We start from the raw sequence: 16,841 nt of genomic DNA on the forward strand, positions 1-16,841 counted from the left end.
CAAATAACACTTGGGCAAACAATGTTGACAGTTCAACTGGATCATTTAACACCATATCTATTACAATTTTACTGTCTAATTATAAAACAATCTTTGCCCCCTTTCTCAATATGCTGTCACTATTTTAGCTCTGAAAATGGGAAAACCCACTGATAGAATCTGTTGTCTTCATGAAGATTTATTCTCAACTTTTTCTGAATCATCAGATTAACTTCTTCACCCCCTGCTGCTCCCAGTTAAATCAGGAGATGTGTTAAAATAGCTACTTTCTCAAATCTTACACCCTGCTTTCCTAGCAACAGGCTGGGGTACTGATTTATCGTGTAAGGTGTTAAATCCAAAGGATTTTTAGAGGTGGGAGGGAATGTACTGTTCCACAGCAATAGCAGACCTTCCCCAGGCTGGCAGTGCCTGTTTCCCTGGCGGTGAATGTGGCAGAGCAGAAGAAGGCGCTGGTGCTGAGGTCTCTGCTGGAACAGTGCAATGCTCCTGCCAGGGCAGTCCCTCTCCTCTCTCTTAGGGCTCTGCTTGGGCTGCTTTAATCTGTGTTCTCATCACAGCCTGCTTCCTTCTCCCTATTCCTAGGCATTCACACTCATTTGTCCTGCATTTACCACCCTCAGTAGCAACACAAAACCCAAGGTGCTCCCTTTTTGCTCTCCTTTTCTCTCTAAGCGGGAATAACTGTTTTTCTCTTGTACAGTGAGATGCATCTTCTATAGAAAATTCATTCAAGTTTTGCCCATGTTTCAGTTCATGGAGCAGTGAAACTGATTTCATAATTTACTTGTTAATATATTACATAAATAATTTTCTTTTTTTATTTTTTTTTACTTCGGTCAAATTTTAAGTTTAAGAGGAAATATCAAACAGGGTAATCTGGAGTGATAAATAGAGGACATCTGTTGCAGCATATGGCTTGACATAAGAGCTGCATTGAACTTTTTCAGCAAGTAGTAATTCTTTGGAAAAAGTCAGCTGGACATACAGTTTTGATGGGCCTGCCTGAATGATGGATTATTAAAATTGCAGTTTGAAACCACTCTGTATTTTGAAATGTTTGAGATTTGCCACACCAAGTACTTAAATTTGATTTTGAAAATGTTTTTTTCTTTAGAAAAAGATTGGAATATTTCACTTTTCATTTACAAAATGAAAGTTTGAGGTTATGGTGAAACATGTTCATTCTGTGGTCAAATTATTGTTTTCACTATGCCCAGTAATTTTATTATTTTTATTTATTTTTAAAATTTTATTTGTTGTTTTTAAGTTCAAAGGCCAACTTCCCTTCTTCCCTACCAAATGTTATTTACATTTAATGTTATTTACAGTGTTCTCTTTTTCTTAGGAACAATTTGGTTAGTAAATGTTTTTTTCTTTCTTGTTTTTTAGCAGCTATACACCAAGGCTTTCATTTTGCACATAGATGCAATTTTATAGATAGGACTAACTTTCTAACTGGATCTTTTTAGAAAGGACTTTTGTATTTAGAGCTGTAACTTAATGTTCAGCTTTAGTTATAACATTTTTATTCTCTGTATTAGGGTCTGTTATCAAACATGTGTTTTGATTTTGGGTGCTAATACAGGTGTAAGCACTGAGAAACACCTTGCCATTCATATATATCCATCCTTGTTAGGTTCCCTTGTTTTCTAATAAAGAACTTAATTTGGAGTGGCATTGCCATTAGTCATGTGTTAGGATAAAAGTTTTTTTGAAAGCAGTTGATGCATTTTTCTGTGTTTCTGTCACTTAGAATGAATTGGTTTTGGTTTGGCTTCAGTGTTTAACAACACTCCTTGGATTTCATCAGCCAGGAAAGGAAGTTAAGCAGGAACCTCTGATCTTTCCACAGTAACCTTGGTCAGCTCCTCCAGTATTTCCTCTGCTGTTTAACATGAAGGCTGATAACTCTCTAACATTCTTGGCTGATACTTCTTCCCTTCCACAGTTATGTGATAATTTTCAGTGTACAGCAGAAAAAGAGGAGCAACCTTAGGTCAGAATTCAGTCCCATTAGAGAAATACAATAATGCAATAGCATTTGGGTGGAACTTGGTTTTAATACTAAAATTGGCCTCTCCTTTTTGTTTTAATAAAATCCAAGATGTAATTTTCAGATGAAAAGAGCAGCAATTGAGAAAAAAAAGGGCTAGTTTTTCAGAGGAATTATTTTTTTTTTTTTATACTCTATGTAGTCTTGTATTTTTATGTAGTCAAGATCAGTTGTATCTTTTCTAATAAAACAAAAAAAGTCACATCACAATAATCCTTTTCCTCTGTGGAAGCTTCTCCCTTGTGGATGAGTGGATGCAAAGGCAAAGAAATTACTGCTGCGACTTTGCTTAGCGTTCCATTAGCTCCTGCCTGCTCCTGGCTTTTCCTGAAGCTCAGTATTTTTCAGTGTGGAATTTTCCTAAATTACAGCAAGGTATGCATAGGTACTCGTTCACAAACCAGATAAAGATTTCAAGCAAACTGGTGAAAGTTCCTGATCTGTTATGCCAATTTTTAACTTACTTTCAGAGTGTGCTTTTAAGGAGATTCCTTCTGAGCTGTGTTGTTCAGGTGCCAGAACTTTTCAAATCAGCCACTTTTTCTTTCCTACAGAAAGTCTGTTAGTGAGCCAGGTTCTCATGGTTGAGCTGGTTGTGAAGTCTTACTGCACTTTGTATTAAGAAATGTTGTGGTTGATATTCAGCATCTCTGCAGCAGAACTGCTGTGATCTATCAGGAGCCCACACCTGCTGCCAGGGAGCAGATCCAGCTCTGCAGAGCAGCCTTGCAATTACAGCTGGGCCTCCAAGCAGCAGCCAGCAAATGACTTTTCTAGCACTTGGGAGTTTGGGGTAGAAGTTGTTTTTCCTAAGGATTCCAGCAAAAGATCCCCTGTGCTTGGCTTCTGTGCAGGGTATTTAGCACTCAGATTTCAATCTTAATTGTCATGTTTGTGAGGGAAACTCCCAGTAGTATTTCTGTGCCTTCAGCATATAAACAAAAATGCCTGCCAATGCTTTGGTCTCTATTTGTGGGATGCAGTCTCTCAGTAATATCAAATCGATTTCTGCATCATTCCATGACCAAACTATTAAATTATCATGGAAAAGGAGAACCTGGATGTATTAGAATACTTTTGGATTTTTACAGAGAAGATGAAAGTTGACTTAAACATCCCATATTGAGAAGAATCGGTCTTGTTTCTCCAAACAGTATTTGTTTACTTACAATCTTTTTACCATATAATTTATTTTTTAAAACATAGTGGTAGGGGCAATGCTTTTTGGAAAAGATGACTTTTCCAGTTTCTTGGTTTCCATTTATATTTGTAGTCTTAAGTTGTTCTGATAGGTTTGTTTTTTATATGTGTCATAATTTGAGGTTGCATTAAATCATGCACTAAATAGTTGTTTAGACTTTCGTGGTTTTGCATATGTTCTCTTGCTATGATGGTGTTTTTTGCATAGATGTATGTGATCTCTATGTTCTTAACTTTGAATGGAATAAGGATAGCATGTGGCTTATCAGGTCTTGAGTTATATCTGTCTATAGATATACATATACCAGTTCTAGCTAAAACACCAGCATAAAAATGCATTGAAGTGTTTAATCACCGTGAGTTTGAGCTCCAGCCTGATTCAGAGATTATGGGGTTTTCACTCTGACTGCTCCAATAAACTGAGCAACCCATTGGCCATAGCAGTTGCATGACCTCTGATAAACTGCTCCAGAAGATGCAACTTGATGCAGTAAGATCTCCAGAATAAGCACTCCTGTAGTCTTCTCTAAGAATCCTTCATCTGATGTCTGCTAGACTAATACTCAGACCCAAAATTCATCTTCTAACTGGAATGAACTGAATATTTTCAATACCAGTTTCTCCTCAGTTTTAAGTTTAAAATGTGATTGCAATATACTTTTTCACTGTATTTCCATTTTTTATATGTAGCGGTGAAAAACCTCAACCTGCAAAAAGACTTGCTCAGTCTGGTGTAGCTCTTTTTGTCTTTCTACAAATATTCTAATGTAACCAAAAAGTGATCTGAAATGGGAACACAAAATGCTTAATCTGAATGCCTCACAGCTTTAAAAGCAAGAAGATAAGATATGAATGAAAGTGATTAAGAGGTGTCCAGCACTGATTAGTTCTTTGTTTCATACCTCTCACAAGAGTCAGTGTGTGGATGGTAAACAGTTGGGTTGGACTGTTGGGTTGTTGGGTGGATCCCACTTTTTGGCATCAACCACTGGTGGGTCCAGTCCCTTACCTTCCTGTGAGCAGCTGATGGCAATGCCCATTCTCCAGGGGTCAGTCAAGGCACTCTGAGGCTATTGCAGAGTTGCTTCTTGTGCTCAGAAACCCAGGTCAGGCAGGGCTTTCAGAATATTCTGTAAGCTTGTTACAGTAGCCCTAAAGGCATCTCATGAATAGACACTTGGAAAATAATGTTCAGAATCATGTGGTGAAAAGGTGGCTCTGGAATGGAAGGTGTACCAGGTAAAGGATTTATTTTATTGTCATTCTCCCTTGCAAAGTCAAAGCAGTAGATCATCTTCTCAGACCCCACATAAATCTAGCTCCAGGTTATCCTCAGCAAAAAGAGTGAGAAATGAATTGCCAGTGCCCTTTCTTAATTGCAAATTCTTAATTAAGAAGGTTACAAGGAGGTGTGTAGAATGCCAACCTCAGCATGTAGCAGACTGCCCTGCTTGTGAGAATAAATTGTAACATGTCAGGAGAAAATTTTTGATTAATATGGTTGGTAGTATTCAGTCTCACAATTAGATAAAACACATTGTTCTGGAGGGAAGAGGATTATCTCACTCTTTAAAACTGTGAGCAGTAAAAACTTGGAAGAGGGCATCAGGCGTACTGGGCAATGCTTCTGCCTTGACTTGAATTTTGCTCGCTTCTGCCTTGACTTGAAATCATTTTAGGAGATGGTGTAATAGACATTTTAGCCTGGTGATCCCATCATCCTCTTACTCTGAAGGTTTAATTTTCCAGTTAATCAGAGAAAAAGAGGGTTGAAAGAATATTTCTAGGCTCAGCTATTGCTGAATACCATATGTTCATGTGAGTTTACTTTAAATTAGCAAGAATCTGAAGTGAATAGAAAATAGTTTTGACATACATGTTTTTAAGCATTTTTCTAGATGGGACTCTTATGTTTGCTTGTTTTGTATTCTTTTCTGCTTTTCCAGTTCATGACTGCTTCTTGAAACCCAAAATATTGTTTTGTTGCCATCAAAATACTCTCTTCTGCTTCACTTTTAAAATTGGACTTCTTTACAAAGTTACAGACTATTTTCTTGCATAAGAACTAAATTGAACTTTAAAGGGGGAAAGATTTGCATTCTGATTCTCTGCTTTTATACCATGCACATCATTTACATCAGTCTAGATAAATGTATAAAAAAAAGGCAACTGTATTGTTGTTTTTACTGACAAAACCCAGCAAAATGCCAATGCTAGGTATTTCAAGAATAGTAGATGTGCTATTAAAGCTTTCCAAGAGCAAGAACACATAGAAAAGCAAATATAAATATCCTTATGAAGATCTTTATTCCTTTAAATGTGGAATTCCTTTTTATAATGACATTCAGAACAGAATTCAAAAAATACTCTTTTCCCTTTAAAGTAGCAATTCTTAATGAAAAAATGAATATTTTTAAAATGAACATTTTTCTTATTTCTGGGGTTTTTTGTCTGTAGCTGAAGTTGGTCTGCCTCATGCAGATCATGTTAATACGGTTTCTTTTACTGGTGTACTGATCAAAGTTTTATATTAAACTGTGTAACTACCTTTGCAGATAGTTACATATAAAATAATTTACACATGAAATGGTATAACTGAAAGTCTCCCCATAGAGGTAATTAATTTCAAAGGGAAATCCAAAAATGTAAATTGATTCCTGTTAATTACACTGCTCTGTCAAAGCACAGAATGCTGAGGAAAATGATGAGCAAGAAGTGTTCTTGCTGCTTGTATTTATAAATATCTGAGTCTGTGTTCCTAAGGCCTTCCTTCAGCATTATCTCCCACAACACTCACTTGGATTTTCTGCAGTGTATTTGTAACCTATGTGCAATGATGATGATGGTAGTAATTCTTCTCTTTTGGTTGAAAACTTTGATGGATGTAAAATCAAAACTCAATTTTGCCCCTCAAGATAGATACGATGCATGTTGGCAAGGGGAGAGGCGTGATGAGGCAGCTTCCTCTTCCAGCTACTCCTGGGAGGGTGCTGAGCTAAAATAAAGGCCACTGGTTCTTCAGAACAGCAAATTGTCCTCCAGCCTCCCCCAGCAGTAAGAGCTGCCCAGCAGCAGCAGGCACTTGGCACAGCACTGAAGTCCCATGTGCTTTTCCAGCAAATACACAAATACACAAGTATGGGAGTGGAAAGCAGGGTCTTTTGCTCCTAACAATTTCTTGCCTGCCTTCTGTGTGGCACAGTTGCAGTGACCTTGATCTTTGTAGATGTGCTTAGAAAACTTTGACTCTTGATTTCTCTTCTTCTTCTTTGGCACATTGCAAGTTGCTAGGGAAGGGATTTTGGTTTTTTTAAACTTCACTAAATCTCCTTGTTAGTTGCACCACTGAGCTTGCTGTTTCCATGTAAAAATTGCAGTATTCTCTAATTTGTATAACTAAATATTTACAAAATATAATATTACTTGCTTCAAGTGCTGCTGTATCAGGTGGTGGAGGAGGTCTTTTTGCTTGTAGTACCAGCAAGCCTAGACAGTTATTTCCATCACAGTGATGATCACAGGGTGGAAGTTTTGTTCTCTCTATCAACAATGAAAGTTTTAGTGAATCAGAACCTGTTTTCTGCTACTGGTTTTTATTAAATTTACTTACAAGGAAGTTATCTGAAGACCAAGCCCTAAAAAATTCCTTGTAATACTCCTTCATTCCATGTGTGCTTCACAGCCTGTGTAGGCCTAGATCATAACCAGCTGCTCAGTTTTTAGGCAGAGCTCTGAGAAATTTCCAGTGCTCCTGTGTCTACATGTTTCATATTCAAAAGTCTGCAGGTGTGATTTAGCCCCATCTACAATGTAGTCTGTTTTATTTTTGACAGAAACAGCTAAATTAAACACACCAGTGCTGTTAAATATATTGGTTTGGATTGGGTTTTTTTAAACAAAAAAACCATTCAAACTTGTTTTGGAGAAGTCTTAATTATTAGTCATTTTACTTTTTTGTAGGAGTTCTCTGGAATCTCTCCTCCTGTGATGCACTGAAAATGCCAATCATCCAGGATGCCCTTGCAGTGTTGACCAATGCAGTGATCATCCCTCACTCTGGATGGGAAAACTCTCCACTCCAGGATGATCATAAAATACAGCTCCATTCATCACAGGTGCTGCGCAATGCCACTGGGTGCCTACGGTGAGTACTTCAGAGCCTGTGCTCTGCCTTAATCATCTTGCTTTTGTTTGAATTGCTATTCCTTATTCTTAAACATCTATGAACAAATAATTGGTTTGTCCATCAAGAAAGATGATGACTTTCAGTGATGTAAACCCGAAGCTGGAAATTATTTAGAATACAAGCTTCAGGTCATTAAAAAACAATCTTTAGAAGGACTATTGGGGGTTTTCTGTTTTTCTTAGCTGTTTTCATCCAAGCTTGTATATTACATATATTTTCTCTCTTGTAGATTTGTCTTATTTCCCCCATTTACTAAAATAAAGTCAATATGTTCTACCTATTACATCAAATTTAATCAGTACAAAGAATAATTAAGATGTTCACAAAAAGTAACATGTCTTAAAGGTTCCAGATGCCATTGCTGGAGTTGTGGTAAATATATAAGTAGATTTTTTTATGCTCTGGGAAGATGAGAATTTCAATAAGAGACCAATCAATTTGACATTTTTCAACCAAAATACTTAAATAAATCTTCTAAAAATATGATAACTATTTATGTTTGTGTTTCAATGCCAAACTTCTATATACAATTCAAAGGTGCATTTATATAAATATGTGCAATTTGATCTGTCCATTCCTAAAAGTCACTGTAGATGGGAGAATGAAAGTAGAATGAGCAAGAGGAGTTTCAGTTTTGACTAACTAAAGGACAGAGTCATAGCAATTTCTGAATTCCAATGCATATCATTCTTGTGAAATGTTTTAAGAAAATAGGCAGGTTTTTTTAAGTGTAGATTTTTTTTCTCCACATATATTGGAGAAAATAATCTGTCCCAGAGACATGAAAATAGATTAGTTAGTATTTTTACATACATCACAGAAAACAACATAGTGAATAGTAAGTTAGTAAGTGTCAGTAAGGCAATCTATGTTGTATGCTGCATCCAAAGCAGGTATACATTAAAGACCTAAATTAAAAAATGATAGGAGGCAAAGTAAAATAGCAATATTTTTTATGTATCTGTAGCAAGCACCTTTTTGTCTTTGTGCTCTTTCATTAAATGAAATGTCCTCCTTTCCTAAGTTATATTTGAAAAGTTTAAGGGAAAAAGCAATAAATACTATTGCCAGTTTATATGCAATCAGAAGAGAATGAAAGAGAAAAGATAATAACTTCCATATTGCAAATATGGAATTAAATGCAGTATTGCGGTATTGGACTGCAGCCCAGGTGTGATTATGTGAATACCAGCTATCTTGGGGTATGTGACTGAAGCCAGGTGTTTGTACCTGAGTTGTTTTGACTTTTTTTGAAAAGATGTAATTGTGTTGCATTGAATTCACATCACTACCAAAATAAGTTGCCATAATTGCTAGGAGGTGACAGAAGGTGTAACATGAAGATCTTTACTACATTAAAAGTCTCACATTTTCAGTATTTAATGTGTCTCTGTTAAAGAGCTGCCTCTGAAAGAAACTTCTGGTACAAATTTGGGGCTTCCCAGTGTCCCCTCTCTGAGTGAGCGTGTCTGGTGTTGCTCTCCCCTCACCATAAGCTCCATCTTCCTGTTAATTTTTCTCAACTGCTTCTCAGCGACCAATGCTCATCCCTGATCCTGCAAACTTCAGTTTTTCGTGCCTCTTAGTTGATGGATTCATTGCACACTGGTCTTGAAATCTTTCTTCTTTCTGTTTTTTTCCTTGTGAGTGTGTGTGCACGCCCATTTGCAAACTGATGTGAGCTTACAGTAGCCTGCAGCCCGGGTGAGCCTGAGGACTGGGGCCGCGGCAGAAGGGTACGTTGCCTCTGGAACACACACGGCTTTGCAGCAAGGCTTCCCAGCCAGCGCTTGGTGGGCTGCTCTCACAGCAGAATGGCTTCTGGGCAGCTCGTGCTAGATAAGCTCATATCTGCCTGCAAAAGACTGTGCATATTATAACTCCTCAGTCCTTCCCAGGTAGCTGTAGCAGCAGCTCAAACTGCTGCCCTGAGCAGCTTGGTCTTCCTTCTAAACCCAGGCCTTTCAATCATAATACAGCTTTTTAATATCTTTCTGATATCAAACCCTCACTATTTTCCAAATGCATCTTTCTATCCTCTCTAGTGGCTTCAGATATTTTTTTGGCCTCCATCCATCTTCTTTAGATAGTTCCATCCCACTGAGTCTGTGTGGATGCTCTTTGGCAGAGCAAGAACATTTGGAGAGGGTTGAAACTTACTTCTGCTTCACACCAGTGGTAACTTCTCTTGCTTACTTTTCCCCACTGTTGAAAATATCTCTCTCTGTGTAGAATGTCAAATCTGAGATTGTGCAAGAGAGAAAAGTGCAAGCTCACCCCTGAGAAGGTAACTGGTTTCTTCTGTTGAATTTGTGTAATATACTGGGACTGTAGGAAGCAGCAGGTATCAGAATGAAAAGATTAGAAAATTATGTGAAGATGGTTGGAGTCTTGCTCTGTTCAGGTGGAATACCCACCACCCTCAATAAACTAAACAGCTTTCACACTTTCCACTTGGGTCTAGTTACAAGACCTGTATTTCTATTTCAAGATCTCAGTGGACATGGGAGGTTAATCAAAAAGATGTAATGTGGTTGCTGGCTGAGATTGTGCTGTGCTTATCTGCTAAATGGAAAGTCCATTGTCATCTTCCATGAGAGAGTTTCTTCTAAGACTCTGGTTTGGTTGTCCTTTGCTGTTTTCATTTTCTGTCTTTGCTAGAGCTCATTTTGAGGGGATGCAATTAAAGTTCACTTGCATTGGGATTACCTGTGACAGTGCTCAGTATCAGAGGAAGAGTAGTGGTGTTCAGGATACTTGACAAATTCTGAATATTTAATGTTGGCAAATTTTAGAGACCTCAGGTTGTATTACATAGATTTAAAGCTAACACATATGCCAGGAGAATTTGGGTGTGAGGGTTTTCTCAGTCTTCTCTGACTTTGGTTGTCTGGTGTATTCACTGCTGAAAACTTAAGTAATAACTGAGAGGTGATGTACAATAATCCACCCCATATAAATGCTAGTGAGTAGTGTACAATGACCATTATACAGGAATAGTCAGATCTTTGTTTTGTGTTTTTGTCACAGCAGTACATGAATTATTATTCCTTCTGCTGATCTTTATTTTCTCAGTTTCTTGATGAGAATTTCTTACAATTTTTCAATTTAAAAATTTGGTTATTACCTACAATTTTTAGTACTCATGCTTACTCATTATCTTTCTTAACCACATTCTTATGGCTGTAACTCCAGTTACCCACTAATGCAGCTGAAATCACATAAAAAGCAGCAGCAGTAGCAGACCTTCTCCTGTTATTTTCTCTTTTCCTTAAAGATGTTATTTACAAACTACGCTTTGCATACTTTTCTGATTTAAAAAAATAAAGTATTTTAATACAATATTGTACAAATTAATTTTGAAACAAATTAATAACTGGAACACTTTGAAATTGTTTAGATAATTCAAAGATCTAAATACAGCATTATGGCTATCACTTACAAATTTAATCTAAATATTCAGCTTTCATAAATTGCCAGACCTCAGTGTTACATTTTGGAGTAATCACCCAATTTAGTTGCCTCCCCACTGAGATACTAGTACCTTACTCATTAAGCTCTGGTAAAGTTAGACTTCTTATTTTCCTTTTGTATTTTAGCTGCGACTCTTTTACTTGTGTTAGGGAAATACTGTATCTTTGATTTATAATTTCTGATTCATTTAAACAAGTTAGGGATAGTCAGGTGAAAACTGAATTTATAATCCCAGTTGTTAATGGGCAGGGGTTTGCAATCCCCAATCTGAAATTTTAAAATCAGCAAGAGAGACATTGAATAATGTCATCTTAACCTGAAACATCAAGGTTACTTATCACAAAACTATAAATCCCTGTCCAGAGATTTATTTGAAAAAAATTGCAGACAAAAAAATTTTCAAAAATTTTTGCCTTGTGCAATCTAGAACTTTTTTTTTTCTATTAATTTAAAATTCATTTAAGTTAAATGAATACAATCTGAGGACTTAAAAGAATTTTAAGACTTTACTATTTTAAAATTCTAATGTGGGTTTAGACACAGAATTGTTAAATTATTTTTCTTTCTTCCATGTTGTACTTAATCTGTAATCATACACTGAAAGTACAGGGACAACTGTGAAAATCAAAGACTTGTTAAAATATTTTTCTTTAGTCTGTTAGAAATTGTATGGGAGTATCATTCAAGAAGTTATTTATTTAGAAAGCTCCACATCTTTTCAAGCTTCATACTTCATACTTTCTTACTTATAAACCTTTAACAAAATACCTTGTTAATTGCAATTATTTTTCAACTGAATAAATATGTAACAAGCTCTCAAAGTAGAAGAGCACAGGGGAAAGGTGCTTTTAAAACATGACTTGAACAACTGGCTCAGTAGTATTTTCTGGATAGATCAACTTTTGGAAACAACAGATTGCCTTGTTAAAACAATTTTTGTTAGCTGTGACACCTGAATGTCAAATGTTTTCAACTGGTTTGCAGGTGAGTGATGTATCTCACAGAGATTTACATCCAATGCATTTGTCTCACTGTCTTATATCTTCTCCAGTTCTCTTCTAAACATCCAAAGTCTGACTCCTGTCCTTAGGAACTTCTGTACTCTGTTTTCAGTAGAACATGCTGCATACTGACAAAATAAGACATGGGAACAGCATCAAATAAATGTCTCAGACTGTATTATTTGTCATCTGTTCAGTTCCTAGAGAAATATATTTGTGCACACATGTATGTGAAACGTGTTTGAGACTAAAGTGATACATGTATGTATGTGCAAGGGTGTGGGTGTGTTTGTGTTGTATACATTCTGATATAGAAAGGATGATTATGGAAACCATGATACCTTTCTGTCTTCACTGACTGCTGCAAGCTCTGAATATCTGCTGTTGAGTATAGATGCAGCTGCCTTCTTACAGTAGGACCTGTTAACAGAGCAGCCATGTTTTATCCATCTCTTTTCATGCTGTGGTGGATATAGATATTTTGGACTTACCAACCCATCTCAGTTGTTTCCATGCTTTTCTAGAACGTGGATCTCTTCTCAGGCTCTGACCAAGTAATTTTGTCCACAGAAAGCCCACGTTTTCTGTCAGAAAGAAACCTGTCAGAATGCAAAGTTAGGACAAAACTCAAATGAATTGTGTATTTCCACAGACAGCCTCCTCAAGGGAGGCACTGTTATTACAAGCAGTTCCCACAAGCCAAAATGGGAAAAAGCACAGGAAATAAAAAAGTCAGTCTGCAGGAAAATGTGTATTTCACCTTTTCAAGAATCTAGGTTCCAGCTTAGAAGAGTCACAAACCAATTGAGAGGTCACAACAATTGCATCCCAGTTAAGCCTAAAGTTTGAAGGTGAATTTCTGCAAGATATTAAAGAGATTGTTCCTTCCTGAATGCTGCAATTGTTCAGAAATGTAGCTGAAATAAAAGTTTAATGTTAAGACTCAGAGGGAGAGAGAGATTTTAGTAGGAATAGATCAGTGTCCTCTGATTACTGCTGTAATATTTTTATTCAGAAGATACTCAAGGGAAAAGTACCAACAGAATTAAATGTGTAGTTGTGTCAGATATTTAAGCACCCCACTTTTTCTTCACAGTGTAGTTATTCCTAATTTGCATATTCATGAACTAATTTATAAGGTTTATACAAGGTCATACTGTATTAATTATAGCAGTGGCATTCAAATAGCACTCTCAAGTATAGTGCTTTTAATGCTTCTTCAGCATTCCTGGTAAAAGCATTATTTCAACATATCAAATTGATGCTTCAAATTCTATATAGCTCTAGAAGTTTATTCTGGGCTGAAGCTAATGAAAATCTTAAACAGAAATTTTGATTTTAGGCTGATATTACAGAATGGTCTTTGTATCCTTTTTTGGTCTAAAAAATAATACATAATTCCAGCCACTTTTTACTTTTCTGCACTTAAAAAAATAGAAGCTTTGGTAGCATACCTCCTTCCTGCATCATTTTATCTGATAAAAGAGATGCTGGGCTGCTCTGCAAAAATCTGCCTCAAACACAGAACAAACTCCCAGTGTATTGATTTAACACAGAGTTAGCCAAAACGTGATCTGTCGACATACATCTTCAAAATACTGTGTAAGTGGTTCCTGGGCAAACAAGGAAACTCACTCATGGGTCACTGGGGCTTCATGTGTGGATACCAAATAGAAATACTGGATTTGTATGTTAAGAGTTGAAGACCTAGCTGAAATTTAGTTCTTTTTCTTCAACTGACATATTTTATTCTCTTTAACATGAAAGTATGTGGATTATTTCAGGGAAAAAGTCCACAGCTTGACTGGATGTCATACAATTAGAAGTATTTACTTATTGCCATGGCAGGAGTGTGTTCTTCCTGTATTTAAGTAATTTACTGTTTCTGGAATTACAGACCTACATGTGAAAAGGATGAATATGCCTTTTGCATCTTATGATATTCTTAGGCTCAGCAACAGTGACAAAATTATAAAGTGTTGCTTCTAAGGCTGAATGGTTTATGATGTGCCCTAGCCTTAAATGTGAGGGTGTTGAATATCTCAAGTATATTTTGAAGGACTGGCTTTGTTTCCAGATTTTGATGATTTTTAATTCCTTTCAGGTTGAATGCCTACTGTTAAGTAGTGCCTAATGTGAAAATTAAATGTCCATTCTTATTTGCATAGTTAGATAGAGTTAATTTCCATTTCCGTCTGCCAGAGGTTTAAGCCTTGTGGATGTGAATGCTTTGAAAAAAGTAAATAGTTTATTTTGTGAAATGGCTTCAACTTTGTTGTTTGGGTTTTTTGTCATTTCAAAACAGTTTCTGTTTATGCAGTAACAAGTGTTAGCTTGGCAGACACTGTAATAAAGTATGATTTGAGTCTTGGTGTCCTGCTGGCTTGATTTTAGCTGACTGTGAAGCACAGCTGACAATAACAGGTCTCCTCACTGGCCAGCTGCAGAGCTGAGTATCACAGTGCCACAGATGCTTTCTTTCAGGGAAGAGCCCCCTAAGCCTGTGTGGTACCACATGTATTTCAGAGCTCATCCATGCAGTCACTGTGTGGGAAGATAAAGAGATGGAGCCAATTTTTTCTTGGCTGTCTGGGCCCATTGAGAAGAATAACCATGAGTGTTACTGGGAATCAAGGTGTTCCTCTGTTGTGGCTTTGCTGACCATCAAAAATCCTAAATAGTCCTTTTTGAATGGCTACTTTGACAAACTCATATAGTTTGGCTCCACAGAAAATATTATTTGTCTCAGCATGAGAGAAAAGCTGATTGTGACAATTCTGTGGCACCACTCATGGTCACAGTGATTGATGATAGAGGATGATGTTTTATTTACCCAAGAAAGATAAGAAACACAATCTTTCAGAGTTTGTATGCCCACTCAATTTCACCAGAGATAATAAAATAACACTCAGTAAGTCTGGGTTCTTTGGTGCTTATTGCATGGTTTCTATATTGACTAGATTTTCTCTTCGTAAAACTATTCGCATTACTAGGCAATATGAAAAAGGAACATATGAAAACATGTGGCTCTGAATAGTGAAAGAGAGCAGGGTGTACTTCTGCAACCTTCCCTCTTTGTCTCTTGATAAATGGCTTCAAATGTGAATAAAATTTGCCTAGGAATGGGAGATCATTTGGTCTCTGCTCAGTCTGAGGATTTGCAGTAGAGAGATATGTTTGAAGTACACCGAGCTTGCTTCAGCCTTCTGAGTAAGCCAGCCCATATCACAGAGTAAACATTTTATCACCTCCTTTCAGAATGTTGTGGTTGTGTGAACTGTTGGGCTTCAGGCACAGGAGTAATTAATGCCAGCAACCCAAATTGAGGCAGTGCTCAAATCTTCTCCTGAGAGATGCTTTGATGGCATTCCCCATGTCTGCAAGCTGGTGAGCTGCTGAGAGCTGGTGAGAAATGCTCTCCAGCTGTAAGTGTAGCACTGAAGCCCCAAGAGCTGCAGTCCCCACTAATCACATTCACAAACTTTGCAACTTTTTTCTGTTTGGGAAACATTTTCTCAAGAACTCAAGAACTCTCCTGATGAAGTAAGTAAATAAATAAAAATACAGCTCCTGAGGGGTGGAATGAAAAATGCAGACTGCCAGGCCTGCTTGGTTTGCAGTCCACTTAGAATGTGTGATCTGAACCCTGAAAAGCAGATAATTTCAGAATATCATATTTTGTGAAACTGATTAGTGAGTGTTGAGATTGTTTTCTTGTTATCATCCATAACAAATGGATGATAAAACTTGCAGATCTCCATAGAGGAGTTTTAGCACTTTGGAAGATTTTTTTGTTGGTCTCTTTTGATGAAGAGAGGGCAGTCTGGTAAGAACACATTGAGAAATGGAGATGAAGACCACTACTTGCAATAAAATGGATTCCCCCCTTTCTGAGAGGATTAGTAAAGTGGACAGGTGATTTGAGGGTAAATTGATGCTTCTATAAAAACTGAAGTAAAAAGCAAGTGATGTTTTTCACTAATTCAATTCTATTTTGTTGATTTTATCCAGTTTGAATATTTCTGTGGTCATAATACAAACTAACACACAAGTGAAGTGAGATGGTTTAAATCTTGGGCAAGGTGGTGCTGATTTCCAGCTACAGCTTACTGAGACACACACAGCCTTGCAAACACTGCCTCAGAAAGGCAGCAGCAGCATAAAAGGAGAGATTTTTGTGTGTTCTGCCAGCAAAGTCTGTGCTGGTTTTGTCTAATACAGAAAAAAGGGTGGCACACTAACCTCTTCTAAAATTAGTTAGAGATACTCTGGGGTTTGTATTTCAGGTGTTTATTCCCGACTGTCTTCCCTAAATTAGCTTCATATACAATATTTTCAATGTCTTTATTACTGGTGGGACAGTTTTCTTGGGAAAGAATACATTCAGTAAAAAAATTTAGGAATCCAGTATTTTAAATGCATAAGCACGTACTATGAAAACATTTAACATCTGCCTGATAGATGTCCTTTTACCAGAGCATATAGTGACAAAAAGGAATGGTTTCAAACTGAGAGTAGGTTTAGATTATATGTTAGAAGGAAATTCTTTACTGTGAGGGTGGTAAGGCACTGGAACTGGTTGTCCAGAGAACTTGTGTATGCCCATCCCTGGAAGTGTTCAAGGCCAGGCTAGATGGGAATTTGAGCAACCTGGGACAGTGGAAAGTGTCCCTGCCCATGGCAGGGAGGCTGCAGCCAGATGGTCTATAAGACCCCTTCCAACCCAGACCATTTTGTGATTCTATAATACCATTTTTAGCTAGGATTACACACTCCATTGCAGACAGTTTCTGTGACAAAGTACTTTTGGAGTATTTGTCCTAGTGTAGCTTTTTTACATTCACAGCTCATTTATTTTTGTCATGTAGTCATTTATTGCAGTTAGTTGGTTCCAGCTTCAGTGTTTCCTCTTGAAGGACAGTAG

General features: G+C 37.1%; 1 protein-coding gene across 4 annotated transcripts in view; it reads left to right on the forward strand.

Moving 5' to 3' along the window:
- The window catches only part of CTNND2 (catenin delta 2), a 641,466-nt gene that overhangs the window by 508,130 nt on the left and 116,495 nt on the right, over window positions 1–16,841 (forward strand). For all 4 annotated transcript variants that reach the window (XM_064705500.1, XM_064705503.1, XM_064705501.1 and 1 more), the window contains one exon: window positions 7,217–7,400. In XM_064705500.1, coding sequence (XP_064561570.1) covers window positions 7,217–7,400 — 184 coding nt within the window. The remainder of the gene's footprint in view (window positions 1–7,216; window positions 7,401–16,841) is intronic.

This window comes from Zonotrichia leucophrys, chromosome 2, assembly GCF_028769735.1.
Source record: "Zonotrichia leucophrys gambelii isolate GWCS_2022_RI chromosome 2, RI_Zleu_2.0, whole genome shotgun sequence".
Classification (NCBI taxonomy): domain Eukaryota; kingdom Metazoa; phylum Chordata; class Aves; order Passeriformes; family Passerellidae; genus Zonotrichia; species Zonotrichia leucophrys.